Source organism: Stegastes partitus, unplaced genomic scaffold (assembly GCF_000690725.1).
Source record: "Stegastes partitus isolate 25-593 unplaced genomic scaffold, Stegastes_partitus-1.0.2 Scaffold431, whole genome shotgun sequence".
In the NCBI taxonomy this organism is placed as follows: Eukaryota; Metazoa; Chordata; class Actinopteri; family Pomacentridae; genus Stegastes; species Stegastes partitus.
The window spans coordinates 354,619-369,134 of record NW_007578162.1 but is presented as its reverse complement, the minus strand read 5'-3'; the positions used below and the strand labels follow the sequence as shown (position 1 = coordinate 369,134).

The 14,516-nt window shown below is 40.5% G+C and overlaps 1 protein-coding gene across 1 annotated transcript in view; it reads right to left on the bottom strand.

The window, feature by feature from the left end:
- Positions 1 to 14,516, bottom strand: part of LOC103360366 (glutamate receptor ionotropic, kainate 5-like) — a 154,338-nt gene that overhangs the window by 120,701 nt on the left and 19,121 nt on the right. Inside the window, exon 2 of the mRNA XM_008286087.1 lies at positions 7,006 to 7,170. Coding sequence (XP_008284309.1) covers positions 7,006 to 7,170 — 165 coding nt within the window. The remainder of the gene's footprint in view (positions 1 to 7,005; positions 7,171 to 14,516) is intronic.

Genomic DNA, 14,516 nt, shown 5'->3' with positions numbered 1-14,516 from the left:
ATTCTATTGTTCCATTGTAGGCTACCTATACTATGTATTGCTGCGTGTCTGTATATATGTCATGCTGATCTTCTGTGCCGGTGAGCCCAAGACAATTTTCCACCTTGTTGGACAGCAAAGTTTTAATCTATTCTGTTCTAGTCACCTGGACTTCAAACGAGGTGTTTGAGGCAACATTTTCTGGAAGAGAACCCCCTTTGGTGTGGACTTTGCAGATCTTTTACATGCGTAGAGAAGCAGCTGCATGACTCAATAAAGGCAGAGAGGAACAAAAAAAAAAAAACTACAATATGGACCCTTTAATGGAAAATATCGATCCTGCGAATGGACGGTTACTTTTTAATGGTTTGAATCGAAATGCACATTTCAACTACAGAGAAATGAATCAATGGGAGCATCTCCAGTCTGCAGCCAACAGCCGGTTAGCTTAGCTCAGAATAAAGAGTGGAAACAGAAGCAAACGGCTAGCCTTGTAATGAAACTCTGCCTGCCAGCATGAGAGAAGAAGAGAAGAAAGTAGGAAAAAAAGGAGTCTGGAGGCTGATATGAGGAGGTTCAGCAGGAGGCCAGCATAGTTTTACAGGCGATGTTTTCTGCTGTTTCTCTTTCAAGAATAAAAAGAGATTTACAAAACTTGTTTGTGGGAGCTTCTCAGCCTGCTGGGGCCGGTTCTCAATATGTGGATTAGCATTTCATAGTTGGATTAATTTGTTGTCGACTTGGCATCGCAGCTTTCTGGACTTCTCCCCCAGAGGTAAGACGGTTTCTACCTGACTTTGAAAAATAAAATCTACAAAATTCCAGAGAAGACACCTGCCCGAGTCTGAGTGGACAGAAAGGTAAGAGCTTAGTATCTTCCCAGAATGCCCGGTGCTCAGCAGAGAGGATGGAAGATGAAGGAGGAGGATGAAGAAGATGAGACACCAGATAAAGAGTCTTCTTCAGCAGCCTCAGCAGTGTTCAGACGCTATCTCTGTTTACACGATATCTGGTTCTGTGGGTCACTGCGACCACACACAAACACGCACAGCTACACTCGACATAAACCTTTAGCCATCACTCTACAATTTCCTGATCCGTGCTTTTCTTGCCCTTAGAAGGAAGTTGAATCTCCAAAATGTGACTTTGCGGACAGATGTATGTCCCCACAACATGGATAACACACTGCAAAAGCAAACATCGTGACAAGAAACTGTAGAAATCTGGCAGCAAAGACGCTCAAAAAATGTGTTACAATACTGCACATGAAAAAAGTAAAATAAAATTAAGAAAACAAACAAGTTAACAAAGCAGAGAAAACCTGTAAAATTATTCTAAAATTTAGCAAATTATTTGACCATTTTTCATCCGTCTTATAAATGTTTTTATTCCATTTTACATAACAGCAAATATCCATTAAATAATGACATCTTTGGCCGATTTATATGCAGTAAAATTGTGTAACTTCACAGTTAAACACTTTAAAATGATGGATTATTATCTGGAAATAACCTGATGTGAATTAACGTGGGCCTTATTTTATTTTCATATATATCATATTACTTTGTTATTATTGTTTGGCCTTGGTTTGACAATTAACACGTACATTTACACCTTTGTTGTTGTGGTTGTTATTTCGTTTAATTGAACTAAAGAGGAAATACATTTAAAATAGCTTGAAAAAGAAATTGGTAAAGAAATTACAGCTAAAAAAGTTCATGTTTTTATTTTTATTTATATTTTTACAATGTAATAAAACAAATCATAGAAAAAAAATATTAATTAAAATGTTAAATGTATGTAAGATGAAAAAATCCTAAATTGTATGTAATTTCCAGATCAGAAATGTGTGTTTTTACTGTGTTTTACTGAATCTAATCAGCGAAAAATATTCTTATTTTACAGATATTAGTACATAGTATATATATATATAGTATTCCACTAGTTTTTCCGGCACCCTTGCTGCCAGATTTTCAGTTTTTATACTTTTTTTTATGGCGCACTAATAAAGCATACACACACTCAGAGCGGTCGGTTAAATCTGCCGGACTAAGATAAAGAGGGGTAATCACACGGGGTCAAAAACTTGAACCGCGTCCTCAAAGTTTTCAGAGAGCAGCTCTTCTCTCATCTGCTGGTGGTTTATTTCTGTAATGTCAGATGCTCTGAGCGGCCATCTTTGTTTCCGGCTCGCTGCTCATTAACTATCAAGAGATAGAAAGAGCTAAAACGCACGAGGGGAGTGTTGAAGGCCTGAATCATTATCATCCATTAACATTAAAGCAGAGCGAGGGCTTCACGAGTGACCCATCGTCTGGTTTTACTCACTTAAACGTTGTATTTAAAGGTCAGCGGGTTCAGAGAATCATCTACAGCAGATTGCTAAAGTAAGATAAAGCACGGAGTTGTCTCCCATAGCCTGGCAGGAATTGGTTCTGTTTACACATAAAGCACTAAAGGTCAGAGGATGATGGCTCTGTAGCTCCTCTGACTCTACGAAATCACAAGAAGTACAGCACTTTAACAATGTTTGTGCAACAGAAAATCCTTGAAGTACAGGATTAAATAGAAGATGACCCTGATTACGAGTGAACTCTGCCTCCTTCAACATCTGTCGACTGGTAGGACAGAAAACGGTTTATCCTGCTGGGACCTGAGATCTCATTAACCCTCTGAACTCCAACACTCACCAGTGGGTTTGAAAGGCATGATATCATTAAAAAAAAATCACCAAAACTACACTATTTGACAGCCAGAAACTGTAAAAGCAAAGACAATTGTCAAATTTCCAACCCTTTGACAATACTTTACTCATCATGACATGCTGTTTGGTCAGAAAAATGAACCAAATCAAAGCTTAAAATTGTCATATTTTATCCAAACCATTTAATTCTGAACGTGTCATCACAAAATTAACAAAAACAACCTGTTTGCAAAAGATTCTATGAACAAAACATTTGGCTGAAATGCAGGTTGTATGGAGTATGGAAACAAATAAAATATTCAAGCAGTAAAGTATGTATAGTACCCAAAACAGCCATGTTGTCCAGTACTGGTTACCCCGGTGGGTACATGTTAATTCTAGGTTTTTATCAATTTTGCAAAATAAACAATCAAAGAGCTTTAGTTTTGTCTCTGTTGTGATTTATCACCGTGTCTTAGGTGCAGTCAGACATTGTTGAGTTGGCACTACTTCTAGGGATGGTGGTGCTCGGATAAATATTCAACAAAAACAGTCATCCTCCTCGGAAACGCTGCAACATGGAAACCAATATTCTTGAATTTTGTCTATTAGTCGCACATGTAAACGCTTTGGAGTCAGGATTCTGAAGCACTGAATGATTTTCCAACAGTTTTTGATGTAACTATTCTGTTGAACAAGGAGCATCATCCCCAAACATACGGCCCAGTACAGGAACTGAACACAGTGGAACTGCAAGTTTGTACTTACAAAGAAGAACAGAAGTCCACATTCTGATTTACTTTACAAAAATTCAAATTGGAATCAGAGGGTTTACTGTAATTCTGGGATGCCAGCTTATTAAATAGAGATTTGTGTGATCAGACCTAAACTACTTGGTGCAGAAAAAGGTTTAACAGTAGTTTTAAAGGTGTTTTTGTCCTAAACTGAAGTGATGAGGTGGAGAGTTCAACCTGCAGAGGGCGCTAACGTGATCAGAAAAACTGTAGGTTCATCCTCTGGAGAGCATGACTGACATTATTTATCCCTTTTAACTGCTAGTTTGACAAACTGATTGTTTTATTAAGGTTAATGTTGATTAAACACAATTAGTGTCCCTGCAAATTTTAACCCTGCCGTCATTTCCATTCACTTTTCCTTCATTCTTACTGTAAAACAGCTTCAAAAACCTTCTGCTGCCTTTGTTGTACTTCATGTTAAGCTTGTCCTCGCCGTGTTTTTGGTCCTGTCTCTTTGTGTTTAATGTGAATTAGCTCTTCATCCCTGAGCTGTGAAACAAGCTCAACTCAAATTCTGTATCAAATGATGCTCTTTTCATGTATTTATTTTTTTTCCCTGGTTGCGAAACACTGTCGCTCCCGTCGCGCTGCCCGCCGGTACACAAACGTCATCTTGTATTTACGAAGCGAGGCTGCGTAGAAGGAGTCGAAAAGCGCCACGCTGTGTGTTTTGTTCAGGGTTTAACCTGAGACGCGACGATAAAGCTGCTTTTATCGAGGCAAAAGGAGTGCTGCACACTGATTTTTATTTCACCCCTGGAGGCGGTGTACCTTCGCTAAAAAAATTGAAAGCAGGTTTTCTTGTCACTTCCCACCTCTGAGCTCCGCGTAGTTGACATTATTTGATATGAGTGTGTAAGTCCGGACTCTGGAGGCCGCGGGTTTGTCGACAGATTCAATGAGACAAGACAAAGAGGAGAATAAAAACAACAAATCGCTCCGTTGGCGTGCGGCTGGAGTCGCGGCGCTGCTGCAATCCTCCGGTGGCCAGTGTCCTTTCAGAGGCAAACAAGACGCCTCCACACTCGCATTATTGAGTGTATACCTGAGTGAGTTCATGTTTTTTTTTTTTTTNTGTCGCTGTTTTGACACTGTTTGGGAGATTCAGTACAAATCACTGAACAGGACTGAATGGAGCCTTACAAAGGCTGCAGGAGCACTGGGGGCGGCGTATCGCTGCACAAGAACACTATCAAATGTAAATTAGATGCAGTTTTTGGCATCTATACTCAGTCTCATAACTTTTTGATGAATCCTCATATATAAAGGTGGATTAGTCCTTTGTGACGTCACTCACAACTTTCCCGGATGTGTAGTTTCAAGAACATCTTGAAAGTGCCCGACTCCTCCTAAGTCTCGGCTATTTCAAAAACCAGCAAAGAGGTGGAGCACGAATGGAGCTAAAGGGGGGTTAAGGACTGTCCTACAGCGACAACCTGTCACTCAAAGTGGCCACACCCCTAATTATGCATAACTTTAAGTCTTGATCCATTTTAAATAAGTGAGTTAAGTAGAATTTCACTCTGCCCTCGCACTCACCTGTACTATGTTGTAAACACATGTATTTATGCAATAAAGTCAGACATTTTAACATGGGTGTCAATGAGGATTGACTTCCTTTTGGAGCCTCAAGTGGACATTTAAGGAACTGCAGCTTTTGGCGCTTTTACGTTGGCTTCCCTTTGCAGCCCTAAAGGTTGGCATTAAACTTGAAAACCAAAGCCAGCTGAGTTTGAAAGAAAGAAAGTGTGTGAAAACACCAGAAAACAGGTGGAAGCTGTTTGTTCTTTAAATCCAAAATCATATTAAAACTGAGGGACATTTCAGGATTTTAAAAAAAGTGAGTAAGAGGGCAGCTCTCCCGATCTTCAGTGTAAATTACGATTCTGAATCCAACACAGCTGACACACAGTCCATAAATAAATCCTCCTGCAGTCATTGTTTCAGCGCAAATGCAAAATAAACACACCGCGACCTGAGCCAGACTGTTTCTGGGGAATAAATCACGACAACAAAATCCCGTCTCATTTTTCGCTGTCAAAAGCTAAACACAAACACGAGCGCGTGGACGTCGTCTGTGCACATCGTTTGTAACGTTTCCATGTCTGCGTGTGGGTCGCTCTGTCGGGAAGTCTCTTTTCATAATCAATAAACATCCGCAGCAGCTGCTCGTTCAGAATGAGCCGCGAGCTCCGGGGTCACGACGACCTCGCTCCACGCCCACGCTCAGCGAAAAACGCCGCCGTCATCCACCTGTTCCTCTGTCTGCCTCCGTCGCGTTCGGCTCGTAACCTGAAAACACGCTTAATTACACATCCAAACACCTCCTCCTCCAACGCTTCTTCGCTGAAGTGGTTTCAAACTGTCCTCGATTCGATGTTACCTGGACTCAATGGAAGAAGACAGCTGTAAAGAGTATGAATGAACTAAAAATAGTCGGTAGAAGGTGAAACAAGCCTCTGGTGTTGAAGGGTTTTGTTCAAATGAAAGGGTCACTTCACCTAATTTAAACAGTCCTTGTTGAGAAGGTTTTTTGTGTGTTTTCCGTATTTACTTCCTTCTCCTGTGAGCTGTTCAGTTTTAATCAAAGCCTATCCACACAAACTGGTTAAATTTACCTCCATTACAGCTATCTTGCTTGAAAATGGAGCTTTTTCTAAAGAGAAAGCGTGCATCTAAAAAACACAGTCCTATTAGTGACGAAGCAGCTGGTGGCGGTAGCGTGGCACGTCACCGTTTTAACGAACCAAAACTGGAAAAGGAAGAAGAAGAAACGACACTTTCCCGACGTTATACTTGTCATTCCACTTCCGATTGTTCTGTGATTCTCGCTGAAATCTGGACTCAAGGTCAGTCAGTCGCAGCTTAAATATCTTTTTCTTTCAAGTAAAGCCATGTGTAGGGAATAATAAACACTGAGGAGGGAAAGAACTGAAGTTATGTCCTTACAAAAGCAAAAATAACTTCTCTTTTTCTACAGTAGTAGTAGGGTGTTACTGTCAGAATATTTAAAGATGCTTGTCTTTGTAGATTTTCTCTTTATAGACCATTCTGGGCAGATATTTGAACATATAGCAAGGCAAGCCAAGGTGTAAATAACATGTAAAAGGCAGCATTATGATAGTAATCACATGTGAACAGGAGAAAAAAGGTAAAAATTGGCCTGGAGTATTTCCTCCTAATTCAATGATGCATTCAGATGGTCATTTTAGATTTAATGCTAGGAAGGGTCGGTGCAGATTAAAGGGCCCCTATTGTGTTTTTTTTTTTTTGTCTGCAAATTTAGCTAAACGAGCCTTATTTGACTTTATTTGACAGGCGATTTGCTCACTGGTGTGCAGACGTGCCGAACATCTCCATACTTAAAGTGCAAGCTTTACTGTGCGTGGGACAATTATTTGTTGCTGCTGCGCCGTTGACCTGCCTTGTTAAATAAAGGTTGATGCTTTCTCGCTCTGCTCTGCTTCTTCGCTCGCTTACTGCGGTTTACCTTCTGTGGAAATGTCAGCACGGGGAGCAGCTGGAGGCCAGGAAAATGAGGCTTACTGGTGTCGGTGGTGTCGTACTGGGAGTCCTTCTGCAGCTCGTAGACGTCCACCTCCACCCTCGCCTGGGAGGAGCCCTCCATCAGACTGTTGATGTTCTCCCTCGCCAGAGCCAGCGCCAGACGCTCGCCACGGCCGCACACAGACTGGTCATCCAAAATGGCCGCTGGGGGGAGCAAAGGGAAGAGGAAAGGTTTGGAAATGAAACTGGAGTTCAACAAGAGACCCATTGAATCACAGTGTGAACAGAACAGGTGGGTGTGGTTGGGTTTATCTTTTCATTTACACTCTATATCTGATATTTGATTGGCCCTGAGGAGGACACAGGCACATTGCAAGTTTGATCTCTGTTACAGAAGCACCATGCAATGATATCTGCAGATCACCCTTTATGGGGTAAGTGACCATATTTGGTAACTTCCTTGGACGTTCAATATGTCCACTCTGTGGCTCTCCTTTAGGTTGAAGAACCATGTGCACTTTGGTTGAGTTTAAATATTAGTGCCAACATCATTACCTTAGAAAAAATATCACTAAACAAATGTTCCAGGCACTTTATAAACGCTTTGTTATTGGTTTGCAGTGATCTCCACTTTATTTTTTGAGATTAGTGCCAAAACCACTACCCCAAGAAAAAATGTTACTAAATGAACTTGCCAAGCACTTTGTAAATATTTTGTCACTGGTTGTGTAAGTATCATTACCGCAAACTAAAATGTTTCTAAATAAATGTTTTTTGCAGTTTGTTACTTTTTCTTTTGTTTATTAGAAATTCCCTTTTTTTAATAGTAGATGGGCAAGTTGCCATATATGGTAACTTTATTAATCTTGATTTACAACATTTGTTTTTTTGTAAAGTCACAAAAGTAAAAATGTCTAGAAACATCCTTCAAAAACAACTTAGGGTTGAAATTTTCATTTTCCATGTATTTCAAGGAGTGGCCTATAAAAGGCTAAACCTTTTAATAAAACATTAAATTTTTCCGCATTGCATCACCTTTCAATAATTGCATCATTGCATGAGCTGAATATTCAAGCATTCTCTCTGATGAACAATCAAAAACAAATACTTTGGAAAAACTATATTGAAATTACAGGCCCTAAAGAAGAAACTCTAAGGAACCAAAGTGCATCTGTGATCACTCAACCAAACTGAGTACGTACTATCAGTCTAACTGAATTCATTTGGTTCTGACATGAGATGTGAACAGCAGAATTTTCTCAGTTATGGACCTATGGATTGTGTTTATCTGCATCGGGGCTCCACATGAAATTGAGAAAGTGAAAAATCTGATTGTGATACTTGAAGAAATGATACAGGAAGATTGGTGACCAACTGGAAATCAGCTAAAATAGCTTGAGCAATAATCAGGAGGTATAAAACGAGCTGCAGTGGTCGTCCACCTAAAACGACGCCAGAGACAGTGAACTACCTTCATAATCAAGCTCTGAAAAGCAGACGGCAGACGTTTCAGACTCGGCACAGGGGTTATCAATGGAAATGAGAGTTTCTGTGACAGCTCAGACAGTGGGACAGAGAGTTTAGAACAATAACCTCTGTGGATGTGTCCAAGAAAATCACCTCTGTTTGCACTTTCGTCTGAAAAAGCAGGATGAACCTTTGCCAAAGGACATGAAAAGACGAATACTGAGAGCACATTCTTTAGTTAGTTGAGACCAGAATACATTTGTTTGGCTCAGATGGGGTCCAACATGTTTTGCGTGAACCTGGGCAGGACAACCACAGTGAAGGCAAAGTCCTGACAGTGAAGCATGGAGGTGGAAGTGTGCTCATGTGGGGCTGCGTGAGTGTAAAACTTGTTAGGGAGATGATAGATGACCACAAGTCTGTAGACGCTCAGCAGAAGAGGGATATTTGTAAAAGAAAACACACTGACAAAATCACATAGGAGTTTAAAAAATAATAATAAAAAATATGACCCAGCCAAGTATGTTGCCTGAGTTGAATCCACCAGAACGCCTTTGGGGTAGAACAACACAACCCCTCCAACAAAAAGAAGCTGAATAAAACAGCCTCTCAAGAAAACATCTCAGAAACACTGGTATCCTCAATGCCGATGAGGATCGCCATCAAAAATAAAGGTGAACGTATGAAGTATTGAAAAATTAAACGTACTGACTTGTGTTGCCCTGAGTTCCTAGTGTGGGTTCTTTACTTTTAATACGGTAAATCTAAACTGCTGGTTTTTCACATTACATCCCCACTGTTCAACTTAGATGCAATCCTGTAATGTGATACAACTTTGAATCACTTGACATTTAAGTGATATTTTACTGATGATTGTGTAGTCACTCCTGTTATGCACAACTACAAACTGAATCCAAGATGCTGCATGCACTTTCAAACAATAGGAAAGGCCAAAAATACAGAAACAATATCAACAGTCAAATATTCAGACACTCAAACACAAAAACTAATTTTTAAAAAATGACAGAAACATTTACTATAAAGCACTGATACTGTCCTGATCCACTTATCTAGAACATTTAGCTCTGATTTGCTAGAAAGGTAAAAACAAAAAACTTTCCAGGAAAGAAAAAAAAACTGCTGATTTATAGATACAAGATTTTGCATGAAACCTTTGCTTATTTTACAGCTCAAGAGATGATCGACGGGGGACGGTAAGAGGTAATTCTACGGGAAACAGACGGAAACGCAAACAAGTTTATCACCAAATGCAACAAAATGGAGTTTTACTCTGCAGACTGGAGTGGAGGGAACAGTGAGCACAGATAGCAGCAGCATCAAAGTTTGCAGAGACAGAGTGCTGATGATGCCCGTTAGCCACAGTAGCAGCTGCAAGAGATGCTAATGTCAGTCTGTCGCTGGTCAAGAGTGAAACGCATTCAGATTTTACACAGATATTCACGGTCCATTTAGTCCCCACAGCAGGTTACGAAGGGCCCAGAGTCCAGACAGCGCATCGAAGCAGCCTGAGTAGGTGCAACAAGTGTGATTAAAATGTATAATTCTGTTTTCTGAGTAGGAAAATCATGTTGATGAAACAAGACCTGCAGAAAAGCCAACATCACCTGCAGCAAGGTGACAAACTGAAAATAGATTTGATACTCGTCCCTGGATCTTAACAGGAAGCGGAGGGGAGCGTTCACAGCTGCTGCAGCGACTAAAATCCACTAGTCATCGTTTCTATTTCCTCCTACTAGAAAGGGTAGAGAAAGAAGAGGAGCCCGTCGGCTGTGTACAGTAACACCTGCCATGTTTATTTTTGTTGCGCCCTCCTCGCTGACTCTCCTGCTTTACATTTAAAGCGCGCGTTTGGAGACTGGGCCGAATGCAAAAGGCTGCAAACGCTCACAGATAGCAGATGGAAATGCAGAAAGGTGTGATCAGGTAGTTTATTATATGGAAAGCGTATCCAGAGGGCAAAGGAGGTAAATATTGTCTGCTGCTGCAGCCTGATCTGAATACCAGATGAGCTCAGCTCCGGGGAACAGTGAGCGGAAAAAAAAAAAAGAAACTGAATTTCAGGCTCACGACTTGATTATGAGCCAGAAGAGGGATTTTTCTGCAGTGTAAGTCACCCCTTTCTTATTTCCCAGTTTCAGTGGACATTGAGCTGTAACGCCGCAGAGCAGAGACGCCACACAACAAGACCGAAAATCAAAGGGAATCTGCTGCCGAGACTCGGTAACAAGCAGAAAGTCTGCTGCCGGGGCTTGCTCTGGATTTGATTTGTGTTTCTTAAATAATTAACGCCTCTCGGGGCGAACTAGGAGGCGATTTATCGTGTCCTTCCTCAAAAAGACTGGTGTGGGTTTTTGCTGTTTAGGGAAACACAAAGAGAGACGGATGGATCATGTAGAATTGTTCTCTGAATCCTCTTGCTTAAACCATAAAGAATTAGACACGGTGGAAGTCTTTATCTGAGATCTAGATGACACCTAAAGCTTCTTTAACCCCGTCTCCTTTCCCCCATTACGCTTTGGAGGAACCACAATCGCTGCCTGGCTGGTTAGCACCCTAACAACTGGAATCATTTTGAAACATTTCTTCCTCGCCAAGCGTCAGATGAGACAAGTCAGATGTTGGACTGACGTCAACAGCAGGAACAGTGCGTCAACAAAACAATTAAACTCTTGTTAGTCACTACCAGAAAGACTAGAAGGTTAATCTAATTCATATTTTATTAATGCACAAATTCGGTGTATTAGACCCAACAGATGGCTTCTCTCCCCAACTCTCCTCTTGTGCTCAGATGTTGCAAACCAGGAAGCTGAAAGTGGGGCAGATGACATCCAGTAAAACCAGTGCAGTGTGATGAAGGTTGTGTCATTTGGTATATCAGAGCAGTGCATGGCCACATTGAGCGCAGGCATGTGAACAGCAATCTGCAAAGAAAGAAGGCTGATAGCACGTACTGTTTAATGCAATATGCATATTACTGGGATATACTACTTTGTCATAATAATTCACCTTATATTTTGCAGCCATTGTACAGACAAGATAACACTTCTGCTCAGCTATGTTAAAGTCAAAAGCCTCTAAGTGTTAAAGAGCCCATATTCTAGCCATTAACAGGTTTTATTTTTAGAACCTACTGGAACATGTTTACATGCTTTAGTGCTGAAAAACACATTATTTTTCTCAGACTGTACATTACTGCAGCTCCTCTTCTCACCTGGTCTGAAGCAGCTCCAGTCTGCTCCTATTGGTCAGCTGGTCTGACCAAAGCAGGGAACACCGGGTGGTTGACGGTTTTTGAGTTTACACAGTAAGATGTAGCTCTGACAGAAGCAGATCCAGTGAAGTAATAATGTTGGACTGGGAGGCAGCTGCTTATTCTTTGTTTGAGGCCAAACAAAGAGCACAGGCTGCCCACTAGGCAGCGTTCCTTTACCGCTGCTCTTTTCCTTATTTACTAGTGAATCTGCACTCGATGATCATTTCAAATTGATGAAGTATGCAGATGACATGACATTAGTTGGTGTGCTACAGAAAACTGAGTCCTCTGGTGAGACCTCCTACCTTGCTCACATTAAAGCAGTGGGAGCATAGCGCCTAGATAGGCAGCTAGAAATCAGTGTTTCTAAAACAAAGGAGTTCTCTACAAAACCAGATTTGACAGTAGACCCCGTTTCACTTGATGGTCAACACGTTGAAACTGTGGAAGCTTTTAAACACCTTGGCACTGTCATGGGCTGCCAGTTACAGTTTTCAGAGAACGCTGATTTTGTTTTTAAGAAATGTTTACAGCGACTGTACCTTCTGATCTGTCTTGGAGTCAGTCCACAGATCCTTAAAACTGTGTACACTGCACACATAGAGAGTGTCCTAACATGTCACCTCTCAGCTCGGGTTGGTCACCTAAGCTGTTAGTGCAAAAATAAATTAAATAGGATTAGTCAAATTGGGAGTAAACCTCAAACGTCTCTGACCCAAATATGAACTGAAAGGACGAGGATGGAAGCTAGGAGAATCTTGGCGGATAGCTCCCATCCTGTTTTTAACAGGTTTGAACTTCTGAAGTCTTCAAGGCGCTACAGGACCCCTCTGGCCAAAGGTATCTTTAAGAAGTCTTTCATCCCAAACACCGTTGGCTGTCTGAATTCAACAAAGCGACCAACCCACATATAACCTGATCCTGAACTGCTATTTTACTGTTTTATTCTATTCTATTGTTCCATTGTAGGCTACCTATACTATGTATTGCTGCGTGTCTGTATATATGTCATGCTGATCTTCTGTGCCGGTGAGCCCAAGACAATTTTCCACCTTGTTGGACAGCAAAGTTTTAATCTATTCTGTTCTAGTCACCTGGACTTCAAACGAGGTGTTTGAGGCAACATTTTCTGGAAGAGAACCCCCTTTGGTGTGGACTTTGCAGATCTTTTACATGCGTAGAGAAGCAGCTGCATGACTCAATAAAGGCAGAGAGGAACAAAAAAAAAAAACTACAATATGGACCCTTTAATGGAAAATATCGATCCTGCGAATGGACGGTTACTTTTTAATGGTTTGAATCGAAATGCACATTTCAACTACAGAGAAATGAATCAATGGGAGCATCTCCAGTCTGCAGCCAACAGCCGGTTAGCTTAGCTCAGAATAAAGAGTGGAAACAGAAGCAAACGGCTAGCCTTGTAATGAAACTCTGCCTGCCAGCATGAGAGAAGAAGAGAAGAAAGTAGAAAAAAAAGGAGTCTGGAGGCTGATATGAGGAGGTTCAGCAGGAGGCCAGCATAGTTTTACAGGCGATGTTTTCTGCTGTTTCTCTTTCAAGAATAAAAAGAGATTTTCAAAACTTGTTTGTGGGAGCTTCTCAGCCTGCTGGGGCCGGTTCTCAATATGTGGATTAGCATTTCATAGTTGGATTAATTTGTTGTCGACTTGGCATCGCAGCTTTCTGGACTTCTCCCCCAGAGGTAAGACGGTTTCTACCTGACAGCAACATCCTGGTGTCTGACTTTGAAAAATAAAATCTACAAAATTCCAGAGAAGACACCTGCCTGAGTCTGAGTGGACAGAAAGGTAAGAGCTTAGTATCTTCCCAGAATGCCCGGTGCTCAGCAGAGAGGATGGAAGATGAAGGAGGAGGATGAAGAAGATGAGACACCAGATAAAGAGTCTTCTTCAGCAGCCTCAGCAGTGTTCAGACGCTATCTCTGTTTACACGATATCTGGTTCTGTGGGTCACTGCGACCACACACAAACACGCACAGCTACACTCGACATAAACCTTTAGCCATCACTCTACAATTTCCTGATCCGTGCTTTTCTTGCCCTTAGAAGGAAGTTGAATCTCCAAAATGTGACTTTGCGGACAGATGTATGTCCCCACAACATGGATAACACACTGCAAAAGCAAACATCGTGACAAGAAACTGTGGAAATCTGGCAGCAAAGACGCTCAAAAAATGTGTTACAATACTGCACATGAAAAAAGTAAAATAAAATTAAGAAAACAAACAAGTTAACAAAGCAGAGAAAACCTGTAAAATTATTCTAAAATTTAGCAAATTATTTGACCATTTTTCATCCGTCTTATAAATGTTTTTATTCCATTTTACATAACAGCAAATATCCATTAAATAATGACATCTTTGGCCGATTTATATGCAGTAAAATTGTGTAACTTCACAGTTAAACACTTTAAAATGATGGATTATTATCTGGAAATAACCTGATGTGAATTAACGTGGGCCTTAATTTATTTTCATATATATCATATTACTTTGTTATTATTGTTTGGCCTTGGTTTGACAATTAACACGTACATTTACACCTTTGTTGTTGTGGTTGTTATTTCGTTTAATTGAACTAAAGAGGAAATACATTTAAAATAGCTTGAAAAAGAAATTGGTAAAGAAATTACAGCTAAAAAAGTTCATGTTTTTATTTTTATTTATATTTTTACAATGTAATAAAACAAATCATAGAAAAAAAATATTAATTAAAATGTTAAATGTATGTAAGATGAAAAAATCCTAAATTGTATGTAATTTCCAGATCAGAAATGTGTGTTTTTACTG